The following is a 14,992-nucleotide window of genomic DNA, read 5'->3' as shown; positions in this document are numbered from 1 at the left end:
TCTCCCAACCCCGCGGAGACGTAAACGTACGCTGCGTCTGTGTGGTGGGGTCGTGAATTTGCGGGGTACAAAAGGTGGAGACTAGAAAATTCCAAACGTCTCCCGGGTGAGCGTAAGTACATCGTTCCCTTTTTTTCTGGTCCTCTTCTCCCCGGTGCCAAAGTCCCCGTCCACGTCAGTTGGGCACCCCCTGGCACAACATAGCGCAGCCTCACATACACACTGGGAGGCACAGACTAAAACCCAGCTTGGGCCCTTGCGCGTACAGACCGCATGCTCTGTACGCCCAGATGCTCACTTCTCCAAACCTTTCATGGGGCTTTTCTAGTGCTCCTCTAGGAGTCAAGTACCGGAGATGGGTTGGGAAACCTAAAGAAAGGCGCTGGCGGTTCCCAAGGGCGGTGGCAACCTGCCCCTCTCCACTTCCACTTTTGCCCTCCGTCTGTTTCCAAAGGTCTTTCCACCCGCCAGAGCTGTTGTCAGGAATTAGGAGGCCTCACGTTCCCCTGGGAATGAATCCCATTTTCTCAGTTGTTGTGGAGAGCAGAGGAGTGTGGGAGGGGGGCAAAAAGGAGAGGCAGGAGGGGGAGCCGCAGGGGGAAGCAGAGGAGTGGGGCGGGAACGTGGGGGGGGGGTGAGAGAAACGTTTTCACTCTTTGTCACTCTTGAATTGGGGGCGGAGAAAAAAAAAACCCACTGTGGGAAGCTATAAAAAGCAAAGGGGGCGGCGGTGAGAGAGCAAACGGAGAGAGCGAGACCGCGCGGCGCGCACGACCGCTCCCAGGGCACTGCCGCGCCTCTGCCTGCGGTAGGCGGCCGGGTGTGAATCCGGGAGCGACACTTCGTCGAGACTGTGCCAGCGCGCGTGGGAGACCTCGGCTCTCCTCAGACCTCGACAGTCCGGTCTGGGGCGTTCTTGCCCCCCCCCAATAGCGCCCGCTATTATTGTGTCCTGCAAAGGTTGAGACTAAAGGGTCGGGAAGGAAAAGAGGAGAGAAAAGCAACTGAGGCCGAAGGAACTGGTGTGGCCCTCCAGAGCCAATTAAGAGAACCGGACGGCGGAGATCCGGCGGGAACACCGTGGTGCGGGGCAAGGAGCGACTGAAGCAGTGCGGTCTGTGGGGCTGGGTCTTCTTGCACCTCGGGTCACGCCTCCTTGGCGAGAAGGCGCCTCGCCTTTGATTGCTTCCAGTTCCTGCAGAACTTCCTGCCCTGGTGGAGAAGCGGGTCTTGCTTGGGTCGCTCTCGCTCCTGGTCAGAGGCGTGAGACTGAATTCACACAGTGCTGGGCCCCCGAAGCCGAGTGGGGTCGGGGGAACAGAGCCTGCGAGCCCCCGCACCCCGAGTGAGGGGCCCCGGTGTTGGGGTCCTCTTTTCCCTTGCACCCGCACCACTCCGGGCTCTGTGCCTCCCCGGGGACCCCTCGCCGGGAAATGGCCGCGCTAATGCGGGGCAAGGACTCGTCCCGCTGTCTGCTCCTACTGGCCGCGGTGCTGATGGTGGAGAGCTCACAGCTCGGCAGCTCGCGGGCCAAACTCAACTCCATCAAGTCCTCTCTGGGCGGGGAGACGCCTGCCCAGGCCGCCAATCGATCAGCGGGCACATACCAAGGACTGGCTTTCGGCGGCAGTAAGAAGGGCAAAAACCTGGGGCAGGTAGGAAAACACTCCAAATACACTCTACAGCCAACAGCGGTAGGCACCAGCGCTCTGGAGCGTGTAGTTTGCCTTTGCACCCCTCAACCTTTCAAGTGCGCCCCCCACGTGTGGGCGCGCACCACAGCTGGGGAGGGGTTCCCAGAAGCAGATCTTCGTGGGTGCGGGTGGCTAGTGACTGCTGGTGCTGGGGGGGGGGCTTGGAGCGGGCGGGTTGGGGTTCTCCCACCTCTGTTTGGGTACTTGGGCAGGTACAAGATCCAGATCCAGTGTGTACCGGTGGGGAATGGTCCTTCTCCAAATGATCACGGCAATGCTGACGATAATGTTAATAGCAAGTTAACACACAGCAAAGATTCTGTGTCAGGCACCATTCTAAGCGCTTACCTTTATTTAATTTTCCCGACCCTATGAGCTAGTCGCTGTTACTTTCCCCCTTCTGCCAATGAAAAAAAATTGAGTTAAGGAGTGATTAAGAGATTTACCCAAAGCGCACAAGCTAATGCTAAGTCGCAGAATGGGCTTCCAATCCGAACAGTCAGGGGCCAAATCTTGGTCTCTCAACCGTTACATTTCACAATCTAGAGGGGGAATTTACCCCCTTTCAGGTTCTGTTCCCCTCCCAACCACTTTCTTCCTTCAAAGAAGTGAGGTCACAGGCAGAAAACTTGAATAGACTCTCCATCTCTCACTTCTTTCTCTAGCCTCATAAATCATTCAGGTGGGAGCTATCTGACGAAGGGACAGTGATAGCATCTTAACGCGGGCGACCCGGGTGCCTGCGATATAGCAAGGTGGACCCCGGATGCATTTTTGCAAAAGGGAGTCTCTCTGTCACACAGACAGATACATTGACAGTCGCTTGCAAAATGTTACACAAACATATACACACCGTATAACGAGCGTGCACCCTCCGCACTGCTGTGGTCGGAGCGCAGTGGCCAAGAGTGGGGGACCTTGTGGGCACTGGGAACCAGGACAGCTCCCCGTTTCTGCTCCTTTTGTAGGAAGCCAAAAGTGAAAGCTCCTTTGCCAAACAGCATTCACCCCTCTCAGCACAACTGTCAACCCGTGAAGTGGCTCATTGCCCCAGGGAGCCCGGGTTTCTCTGTTTTATCAGAGGAGCTTGCTGCAGCCCCCATGGGAGCTCTCGGTGTCCGCCATTGCCCCTGCCTCTATCGCAGACGGCAGGTGAGGGATGAGAGCAAGGGCCAGTCCTGGATGGACAGGGAGGGAAAAGTTGCCCAGCGCTTGGTCCCCTACTGCCCTCTCACGGGGACAATTTTGCTAGTTTTGCAGTTCCAGAATGCTTTGAAATGGTTTTGAAATTCTTTGGCTTAGGCTTTGAAATGGCAACCATTTCAGCTATCTTTTCAAAGAAATACAAAGTCTACAATCACAAGATTTTTTTTTAAGACCTTAAGGGAAATAAACTATATATACACATACTTACTACAAGCATACATATCCTTTGCACATTCTCACACATGTGCACCTACCTCCACATTCATGTGACCATTTTCATTCCCTTTTACTCTTCCCTCCTAAACACCCTGATACTTTTGATAGTGATGGACATAACGTTCTCTTAGATATCTATTGTCATGAGATGAGGCAAAGGTTGGAAAGAAAGGATGCTGTCAATCCAAATCATAAGCCTTTTCTCCAATTCTACTACTGACTTCAAATTTCATTTTATCAGTTGTTGAAGAGAGCTAGGTGTTTATTTAGTTCAGCCAAGGACAGAGGGATGGACCTTTTGAGGTTCCTTTCGATTCTCATCCATGTACATTTGTGAGATTCTATAAAAGGCTTTCTGCTTCTGTCACCACTGGGCCCCAACACTTGATGTTCCTGAATCAAATTATCAGTTATGTCAAAACTGTCATTAGCCGTGGGGTTACATGGACTAAACTGAAGATTGCCGCCCACAATCTAGCTTATGCCTTATGTTTTAATATGTCTCTTTTGCTCTCTCCAAATATCTGCTCCTTAAAGAGGTTGCAACTCTATTTGCATGTCTTCAGATGGAAAAATTTGTTTTACAAATGAGTTTAGTCTTCTCTTCCTTCCTTCCTTTCTTCCTTCCTTTCTTTCTCTTTCTCTCTTTCTTTCCATCTTTCAAGTTAAAATTCTTGTATACTCTCCATAACCTAGCAGTTCCGTGGAATATATATCATTATATTTCCTTATTTATATATCCTTGAGATTTGATGGCGGGTTTGTGAGAAAATCGTAATTTATGAGAGATAGTGGTAACATAAAACACTGAATTGAATCGAAGTAAAATAGATGGAAAATAGGATTATCTTTTGTTATTTTCTGGCTTCTGGAGTGCTTAGTGGGTGATCTATAATATATATTATTATGAAGAAACAAACAGAAAAAAATCTATCTTCTTTGAAGTAGAAAGAGGAATTTTTTGAATATTTATGTTTCTCTTTACTTTCTTTATTCTACTAGCTATGTGGTTTCTGAGATTCTTAGGACTCTAATTTTCAAGTAATGGAATGGAAGTTAGAAAGTCTGTTCAAACAGGAAGATGCCACATCCTTTTTTGGAGAAAAAACAAAACAAAACAAAACAAAACCTAGAATTGAATTGTAGCTGAGCTGAATTTTTATCCATCAGAAATAGAAAAATATGATAGATTGAGAAGATCGGAAATAAAGTATCAGCTGATCAAACCAGCTAATTATGTAGTGTCATCCTGAGGCCTGATCATTTAATTTTTCTCCTCCTCTCCATCCTTGATTACTGATGCTGAAATATATGTGTTTCAGAGATACAGGATACAGGAACAGGAAACTGTAGGATGCAAATTCAAGGAGGCACTTTAGAAACTTAGTCTTTGGTTTTCTTTTCCTTAAGTGAAAATTGAATAATTATCTATTTTTTCTGACTTACTTTCAGAATAGATAATTAAAATAAAGATTTTATTGTGATTGCAGAATAAATTATTGAAGGGATTTAATAATTCATTAATCTACAAAAGTGAAAATGAGACAAAATGGGCCCCAATGTTTTCTTGATTCAGTGTAGTCTGTTTTCATATGAAGTAAACATTCTAAGGAATATAGGATATAGGCATTAGGAATTAGGAATATTGAATATAGAATATATAGAATATATTCCTATATAGAATATAGGAATTCAATTTGTTCAGGAGGCAAGGTGGATTATTTGTAAGTCACTCCTGGAAAAGATGGCTTTGAATTTCAAGAAAGATTTAGAGAGCCTAGAAAGGCAATGGATTGCTCTCCAGAGGTGTTACAGTTCTCATTTTTAGGTTTGCTTTCAAAGACAGTTTTAAGTTATAATGGAAAATGACATAGAAAATTGAATATGACAGTATTCAGGTGATTGATACAGAAAGAGCAAAAATGATTTTGCTGAATTATTCACACATATGTTTTAATTTGACTTTCTTTTTCAGCTATTGCTTACAGGTTTTAAAGGATAGTGTATATATGTATAGGTATATGGGATAAATTAAGTTGTGGACTGTAACTAATGTATATACACGTCAATATATTTCAGTTTTTAAAGAGATTATTGAAAATGATCTAAATTAAAAAGAATTTTAAATAAAACCTTCAATATATGGATACATGAATTCTGAATAAGTACACTTGTTCAACATCACCCCTGGAGTTTGAGGTAATCAAATTTTATCGGCCACCGTTAAGAACAAATTAAAAAGCAAGCAATTTAAAAACTCAGTTTATCTTTGCAGTTCACTTTCTTATTTTTTGGTAAGTGGAAATACCTTTTGGATTTGTGTTTGAAAGTACTTTTTTAGTCTTCTTTACTTCTTGCTTTGCCTTTTTGAGATAAGCATATTACTTTGAATGTAATGCTATAGGATTTTAAAATATTTTTAAAAGTTTTGAATAGAAGAGTGGAAAATAATTGTTTTAAATGTAAATAAAGCTTTCTGGCATGTGTCTCTAAAAAGAAACTGAAAACTGCTTTGAAACAAATTTAGATTCCATGATTTTCTCATATAACTTGGACATTTGGATAGGTTTGGATGAAGTTGTGTTGTGAAAAAAGAATGCTTGAAATGCATCGGAACAGAAGCTTGAGAGAGTCTGTTAGAAAGCACTAATATTTGTGTATTGCCTTTTCTTTAATAAAAGTGCCACATCTACTTGTATGCGTAAACACTTATGAAATCAACTGTATGTAAACTAGATAGTCTATTTTCTATAGGTGAACACTTCGCTTTTGAAATTATCCGTGACTTTTTTTTTTTTTAAACCCCAGCCCAACTTTCTCCTGTTAGAGAGTAAATATACACGATTTCCTCTGGACATCAACTGACGCTATGTATAATCGGGAATGCAAATCATTTTCAAAATTTAAAGTTTCCAAAATAGAAAGATTTTGAAACAATCCACAGCAAGATTCCTCTTCCTTCACTGTGAATAATAGAGAAATATTGATCGTTGGTATAAGTGGAAGGTGACCCCGTGAATAGCAAGAAAAGTATTTTAACGATAGTCTTTGAGCATCCATCATTTTATTTTTGTGCTAGAGGAGAGAGAGCAAGGGACAAGTTTACTTAAACTCACTCCAGCTGTGACTTTGACCCTACCAGAATCTTCTTTAGTACTCCCCGCTAAAGCAAACTCCTCCCAAGATGTTTCAGATCTTATAGTTTTTAAAGTAGAGAAAACAATGTAATAGAAAGGGAATTGATATATTTTGTTCTAGGAGAATATTGCCACTTCCTCTTCTTTTCCCTGCACAACCAATTTGAGTGGATATTAAAATAACCTGTTAAATTACAGAGGTCTTTTATAATACTCAATGTATTTACATTTTAGACTCACTCTTTTCTGGCTATTCATACTTTGATATTGATGTAACATCAAAATGAATTATAATCTTATTTCTACCTGTGATTCCCTGGTAGTCTAGTTACTTGTACTCATCCGTAAAGGAGATAAAACTGCTCCTAGTTTTTTGGCAGGATGCAAAAGGAAACAAAATTAATAATAGCTAATGGATTGATTTTTGCATTGTGTAGGATTGCTTTAAGATAGCACAGAAAGATTAAATAGGAAATGAATAATGAAAATTTAGTATTATCATGTAAGGTAAGCAGAGGTTAATTTTCTCTTCTTCCTCTGTCCAGTCTTGCCAGGAACTAGAGAACAGCAACATATTTTTCTCTAATTATTGTCTTTTTTTTTTTTTCAGGACAAATAAGTCATTCTCCCAAATGAAGAGGTCAACTAATATAAAATACGGGAGATTTTTTTGATAGGAACATCTGTCCACAGGAAGAAAAGTCACCACCCAAATATTTTAAGTAGTAGTTTCCCAACGAGTCTCTCATGTTAGCGACTTTGGGTCACTACCCACTTCTTTGGGTTCAAACCAATGACTTGAATGGTACCAGCCTCTAATCAAATGTCCTTAGGGAGAGCTCATCCCATAAATCCTTATAAGCTGAATCAGAGAAAACTTTAAGGCAGAGGGATTTCAATAGCATATCTAATATAGGTATTTTTTTTTAATTTTTTATTTTTTATAAACATATATGTTTTTCTCCAGGGGTACAGGTCTGTGAATCACCAGGTTTAAATGATGTATTTTAACTCAATTAATTAGCTTATGTAGGCACTAAAAAATAGAATTATTATTTTGATACTGATTCCACAACCACTGAATCTGTATAACAGATTATATTTATGAGATCTTAATACTAGTCTAGATTTATCTATGTGCTCCAAATAATAAATGTAGAAATGAAATCAGAAAAAAACATAAAAGTAGTAAGTTTTTAAAAGCCCATTACTTCTCTCACCTCCACAAATAAAAGGGACAAATGTGCATCAGATATCCTTTTAAATATATTACAGTGCTAAATTAATTGATTCCATATATATATTATAATTTGGTATAGAGAATAGTTACATATTTCATAATCAAAATGAATTTTAACTATCCCACCCTGTCTAAAACAAACAAATATATAAAATCAATGAGTGAATAAGTATAGTAAGTGGCAAAACAAGCCAAAGCATCACAATTAGTAGGTCTGATTTCTTAAAATGGTAGATCTATCCAAACATTTCCTAAAAGATGTTAATTCTCCATGTTATGCTTTATCATTCCAAATAAGAAGGTTCTTTTTTCTAGGAACTGAAGGAAGTGAGTGAGCATTGCTCCAGATGTTTCATTTTAATTAACTCTTTTGAACCTCTTAACAGCCCTTCAAAGAGCAAGTCCTATTATCATCCTTATTTTAAAAATAATGAAATATTTTATAAAGGATAAAACAATGATTTTCCTGAGGCACAGAGAGGTTATGCAGTTTGTTTAAGCCACACAGCATTAAAAAGAGAAAGACAAAACACACTCCCCAGTATCCATCTTCCTGCATCTGAGTGCCACCTGGTACCCACTGACAACAGGTAGAGGCCCTCTCAGGGACTTCTCTGAGTTGGTTTGGCTGGCATCACTCATAGTCTGCTCAGATAGGGAAAAATTATCTAGGTTGAGAGCCTACTATTGCTGTGGCATCTTTCTTACTTTTGACTCCTCCTAGCTGCCTTTCAGAGAGTGAGAGGACCTGTAGCAGCACCACAGCACTGTAGTTTCCAAATAGGTTCTAACTTTTGACCCACTGACCAATTTAATGTGTTTGAAAAAGGCACTTCGCAATGAATTTTGGAACACTGAAAAGAAATAAAATGGAAAAAAAAAAAGAAAAAGAAAAAGGCACTTCAATCTCTGGTTCTTTTTTTAATATGTAAAGTAGGATACAATAACAATAGCAACCATAAAAGTAATAACACTTATGTGACTGAGCCAGAGGGAGAGGAAAGTACACTTATTTACTGTGCTAATGTCATTATTACTACTACCATTACAGAAATAGGTAAGCCAAGGGCTCAGGCACGAAAGAGAAAGTGGCTGTACAGTCTTCCCTGCCCTCCCAACAAATTGGGCAGGGCTAGCTAAATAAATGCATGTGATGTCATAAGGGAAACAAATGAACTCAATTACACCAAGGCCTGGAATTTAAAATAAAACAAGACAAAATAAATAAACACAAAAGTATGTTATCACGTTTCGTGTATCAAATGTGAACATAGGGATGGCGAGTCAGTGCTGTCTATTACGAAGTAAGCAAAATAGCATGTAATTGAGTAATTGGTGAAATTACACAGAAGCCAGGGTACAGCAGACATTAAAATACAATCGCAGTAAGTGAAGGTCCTAACCGGCATGGCAATATTTAACCACAGGAACCAAAATAATTGAACAACATGTTAGAGTCTGCTGCCAACAGCATTAATTTGATATTCTCCGAAGTAAGATAGCCTCTGCAAAGGCAGGTTTCTTGACACTTTCTGCACAGTCTGGAGCCCAGAGAGCTTGCTGAGAATTTGGAAGGTTTACAAGCCTCTTTGAGTGTCGGCTGTCCTACCAGGAGGACTCAGAAATTTGGAGCTCATTATTCCCATTCCATTCCTTTCACTTTCTTTGTTTTATTTGAGCTATTTCTTTCATGATGCACGTCATTTGGAAATAACTTCACAATGTTAAATGAATAGTGAAAGTCATCTCATTGAAGTATGTGATCAATTTCTTTTAATGTATCTGGAATGAGCTGTTTGCCAGTAGGTGTTTCTATTTGATAATGAGCTAGAAGACTACATTCAAATGGGAGGATGGGTGGGGGAATTGTCATTTAAAACTAACTGAAATGACAGCTCACATTCAAATGATGGTCTTCACTTGCTCATTCTAGCTTCACTTCATCTTAACCCTTTGAAACTTGGCTCAGCAGGCATTGGGTTAATTTATGTCTGGAAATCCAAGGTCTTCTTTCCAAAAATCATCCTCTGTACTCTGTAGTCTTTCCTTCATACTTTATTTATCCCCTTACTTCTGTGGCTACATAGTTCCATGTTCCTTTTTGGGTTGTTCCTCTTTCTCTCTCTTTCTTTTTCCTTCCTTCTTTTCTTTCTCTCTCCTTCCTTTCTTTCTCCCCCCTTCCTCCCTTCTTTCACTGATCCCTCCTCAAACTTCTGCCCATAAATGTGGACATTTCCTCAAGTCCCTTCCTTAGTCCTCTTCTTTTTCTGCTCCACTCTCTGTCGTTGGCTGATACGATTTCCTTCTTTGGAGCCATCTGTCACATAGGCAGAAATCTACCCTTCGTTGGAACTCCTGAGCCCCCTTACCTGCTCACCAGTTTGGGAAGTCTTTCCAGAAAGAAACAAAAATATAAAAAAAAAATACATTTTATGTCTAACTTTGAATTGTCAGGAGTCAGACAACCAAGTCTTCATGATTTCTCAGACTATCAATAAAACCTGGTAAAAAGTACCCTAGGTTAGTCTAATGAAGGCCATAAGAATCAAGTCTCATTGCCCAAATTCTTCTCATGCCCTGGTAGGTTCATCACTCACTGGTGATGAAAGAAAGCTGTGTAGATTCCCATGAACCCCCTACATATTTGATTGCTTGGGATTTAAATAGCCTCCACATTTTTTCTCTATGATAGACCTGTTTGTTAAAACAACTCATGTCTGATTAGAATGTGCACAAATCTAGAATTTATACTTATTAAACATTACATATTATACTATGTACATGCACATTTTAAACAATATATAATGTTTATTTTTGTAGCTTGAACTACTGACCACAGAGTATTTTTATGCTATTTGCTATTTTAGAAATAATTGTTAATTTTCAGTGTGGGAAAACCTCCTTAACATTTACTTTCAATCTGACCGACTTAAACATGTTTCGATAACTATGTAAGAGGATTCTTCAAATGTACTTATTCATTTTTATTGAAGATGGAGAACTTTTTATGGAAAGAACCAAGAGAAGCTTTATCATAAAGTATATCAAGACTTTGTACCACAGACTAAAGTGGGCATAGTTGAAGCTGACAGATACAGTAGAAATCACCTAGTTTAACTCATTTTGTATATGAGGGAACCACACCAGAAGATGTTTCTTGATCTGCCCCAATGTACTACAGTCAGTGCCTGTGGCAAAAGAATTTCTCCTGGAACTTTGATTATTTGACTTCTAATACAAGTCTTCCAAATAATCAAAAACAATGTTCTCTGTTAAATCTGTAATAGCAAAGCTCTACAGAAGAATTAAATTCAGTTGTTTCAAAGCTAATGGGAGATAAATTATATAGAGAGCTGTTTTTCAGCTCTGAATTTTATATGTCAAAATGTATTGTCAAAGAATACAATGTCACGATGACAACTGTGTCAGTAGGATTTAAACAAAATTAATGAAGGAGAGTGGCTTTGCATGTATTGTCCTTGCTCATTTTTTCAGTCATGATACTTAGTGACATGATTAGCAAAAAACCTGGCTGGAGAGAGTCTGTGCAGGAACAGCAGGAACACACAAAAGAAGGGGAGAAAATAATGGTGGGCTCTGGGAACACAGATTGCTTGACCTTTGTCCAAGCATCATCTAGGATAGAGGTCAATGGCTTTAAAATTTTTCTGATGGCAGTGCACAAAAAGAGACACACTTTATATTGTGATCCAGCACACACACACACACACACACACACACACACCTGAAACAAAAGCTTCGAACAAATATTCTTATGATGGGTAATGCAGTGAGACATTTTTAAAATTTTAGCCCTTCTCTTCTGTTCTATGCTAGTCTTCTGTTCTCTTTTCTTCTCTCTCTCTTTCTCTCTAAAATGCTGGTCATGACTCATTGAACTGATTGATCAAAACCTGTGGTTTGAATACCTCTGCTTCATTTGATACTCACCCTGCAGAGAACTCAGGGTACTCTGCTTGGAGATCAGCAGTACTTTACCGTCAGCCCCAGTAAGGGGAGGTAGAAAGCAGAGCAGGTAGGTTTTCATGGACAGAAGTATGCAGTGTCTCAGACCTCTCCAACTTTCTCTTCTGCAACATTGTGTCAGCCTCTGACACAATGGCCTATATGTGGGGGACCTCTCCACCTGAGACCTCCTTAACCTCTGCCTCTCTCTACTTCCAAGAATAGGTGACCAATAACAATGCTGCATGCTGTACTTGGATATTTCAGACATGTTTACTCAGAATCTGTTATCCTACATTAGTATTGTTCTTTTTGGGTGTTTGCCATGTGCACCATCATACTTTATTTCTGAGAAAATGCAGTTGAAGAAGCTTACAATGCCTCTGTGGGATAGAAGGTGCACCTCAAAGAGCATGGGATATAGATTCGGAAGACTTGCTTAGCTTATCTTTTTATATACTTGCCCTTGAAGAAATCATCTGATACTTTTAAACCTTAGTTATCTCATCAGTAAAATGTTAGTTCACAGTAATAATACTGTATTTTCCTTGGTTTTTGCAAAATATAAAATATTGCTTATTAATATCATTAGAGATTATTTTATAAAAAACAAAATTAAAACCTTCCACTCTGAGTTTATGAAGGACAAACATGAATTAGTTAAAATCGACCCAAGAATGAGCTCATTGAATTGGATTTTGTGATTCTGGAGTCATAAATTCAGTTTGTGTCTTGATAGATTTTTTTTTTTTGTAAGTAGGAAGTTAAAAGTGGAAGGGTTTTGTTTTTGTTGTTGTTGTTTCGTGTGTGTGTGTGTGTGTGTGTGTGTGTGTGTTTCTATTTGTTTTCATTTTCTTGGATTTATTTAAAAACTTCAGTGCCAGCGGTAATACTTTCACCTTTCTGATTAAAACTTAGTTTTTGTTTCTGTTTTTGTTTTATTCTTGCATGCTATAAACTGCTCTCTTGTTTGCTGTTAGAATATCCTGTCCATGGGATACTTGGGTAGCTCAGTGGCTAAACCTCTGCTTTGGTTCAGGTCATGAACCAGGGTCCTAGAATCGAGCCCTGTGTCCGGCTCTCTGCTCAGGGGGGAGCCTGGTTCCCCTCTCCCTCTGCCTGCTTCTCTGCCTACTTGTGATCTCTTTCTGTCTATCAAATAAATAAAATCTTAAAAAACAAACAAACAAACAAACAAAGAATATCCTGTCCATGATACTCAAGGAGAGCTCCATACCTTTATTTTTTTTTTTTTTCCCTATCATGTCAGAGATGTGTTACTAGTTATATGTTCTACCTTGGAAAGGCTTGATAAGGGTCTTAAAAGTAGAAGTAAGAATATTTTTAAAGCTCTGAAATTAAACTTGAGGGTCATATTTTGGACACATTATAGGTTATGGGATTCAGAATGGATAAAGTTCAGGGAAATAGCCAACTGAGTCAAGTTGTATGGATGTGAATCACATGGACTGTGACAGAGGAAAGAACATTTTGTCAAAAATCTTCAAACAGGAAAGTGGGTATTTTCAGAACTGTTGGAAACATATTGTATTGCTAAGGAGGCATTTCCTAGTGAACAATGTAATAACTCTGATCATTCATAGTTACAAGTGTTGGAATCTCACCCAGCCATTTGTCTAAGCTAAAAATAGTCTAGGTTTCCGGATTTCTATCCCTGCTCTAAAGCAATTATTCTCTAATTTATAGGATTCTACTTCTTCCATAATATTGAACTCTTTTGCTGCTTTATTATCATCTAATATTCATTGTTTTGACTCAGACCATAACCATTTCCTGACGGACTATTACAATATTATAATAGTTTTGTACTTCTCTAAACTCTCCTCTATACTACTTCTAAGGTGAGCTTTTTTTTTTTTTTTAAGATTTTATTTATTTATTTGACAGACAGAGATCACAAGCAAGCAGAGTGGCAGGCAGAGAGAGAGAGGTGGAAGGAGGCTCCCTGCTGAGCACAGAGCCCCATGATTCGGGGCTCTCTTCCAGGCCCCTGGGATCACGACCTGAGCCAAAGGCAGAGGCTTTAACCTACTGAGCCACCCAGGCGCCCCAGAAGTCCAAACTTCTTGACATGGCATACAGCGTCATCAATTACTTGTTTCTCTCTACTTTGTCCCTGAGGTCACATAATTGTTGAGTGGAAGAGCTGGGATTTATACTCAAGCAGTATTTCTTATGTCTGTCTGCTCAATCACTGTGTCATGCTGCCGCTTCATATAAATTGGAAGCCAAAGAAATCAGCTAGAGAATTTTTATTGGTACATTTCAGAATTCAGATGTGACTAAATTCTTTAGATCTGTCAACTTGCTAATTCCTTACTTACTTCTTAGGTGTATTAGAAGCTATAATTATAGTAAACAAACATTCATTTGACATAGATGCCATGTTGGGTCCTTGGAATAGGTAGCCATACAAACAAAAGCAGTCTTCTTGTGGAATCCAGTTGGAATTTTAAGATTGAAAGAGGTATCCAGAAATGATCCAGTTCATTCCTCTATTTCCAATACAGTGTGAAAGTTGGACAACTTGCTGTGTTTTCCTTTTTATAAAGATTTCTGAGAATGAACACTTACATTGCATTGCTTAGTTATCTGATTATCTTAACCTTAATTATGTTAAAAATGGGAACATCCTGAGTTCTGTTTTAAGTGAAGCATGAATAAAACAAACCTGGATATCAATTTCTATGTAAGATCCCTTCCTTACTAAGGGAAAATGTAATCAAATAATTTTAGTCATTCTTCATAGATTATACTCTGTTTCCCTGATGAACAGTCAGGCTGACCTGGAAGAGTAAGACCATCTCTATAAACAGTGAAGAAAAAAGTCTGGTCATGCTGGACTTTATAGTGATAATGTAAAGAGGTGTGTCTGCTTTTTATTTTCTAAATATTTTGCAAGGAATTAAATTTAGATTTTTTATTCTTTGTAAATGCCTCACTATTTATTCCCTGAGGAGGTCTGATCCTAATTTTATCACTTATAAAGTACTAAAGAAACATTAGTGGGAAGAGGCAGGCTTAGGAGGAATTAGAAGAATGGCAAGAAATAACAAAGTTGCACTAGTAGGAGGGTAGGAGTCTGGTGACCTAAAAATAGAATTGCAGAGAGGGTGAGTTCAGTAAAGTAGACAAGATCTTACCTCAGGTAGGGAAGAGAGATGGAATGTGTGCTAAAATACATCATAGGAAGAAACTTGTTAAAGATACAAGTTTAAAATGATGTCATAGATTTTTTTAAACAACCACACTGAAATATTATTTTTCCAAATTAGTCTCTGCAGAGAACTCATTCTTTTGATATTGCCACTTAGATTTTTCTGTTGGAACTAACTTCAGAAATAGTTTACATGTTTATTTTAAGTCATAACTTTATGACCACAAACAATGTTATTCATATTGATTAACATACCACATTTAAAATACTTGGCTCTGAGTGGCTTTACGTTATTTCCATAAACCAAAAACCCCACAGAAGGTAAGGATGTCAAAGAAATGTGGTGTAGTTTCTG

At 39.4% G+C, this 14,992-nt stretch overlaps 1 protein-coding gene across 1 annotated transcript in view; it reads left to right on the top strand.

Moving 5' to 3' along the window:
• The first annotated feature begins 726 nt into the window (after positions 1–726).
• Positions 727–14,992, top strand: part of DKK2 (dickkopf WNT signaling pathway inhibitor 2) — a 100,355-nt gene continuing 86,089 nt past the window's right edge. The window contains exon 1 of the mRNA XM_004748116.3: positions 727–1,655. Coding sequence (XP_004748173.1) covers positions 1,434–1,655 — 222 coding nt within the window. The 5' untranslated portion in view covers positions 727–1,433. The remainder of the gene's footprint in view (positions 1,656–14,992) is intronic.

Source organism: Mustela putorius, unplaced genomic scaffold (assembly GCF_011764305.1).
Source record: "Mustela putorius furo isolate JIRA1106 unplaced genomic scaffold, ASM1176430v1.1 tig00003871_pilon_pilon_pilon, whole genome shotgun sequence".
Lineage (NCBI taxonomy): Eukaryota > Metazoa > Chordata > Mammalia > Carnivora > Mustelidae > Mustela > Mustela putorius.
Note: the sequence above shows the minus strand (reverse complement) of the source record. Positions and strands in the feature narration are given on the sequence as shown.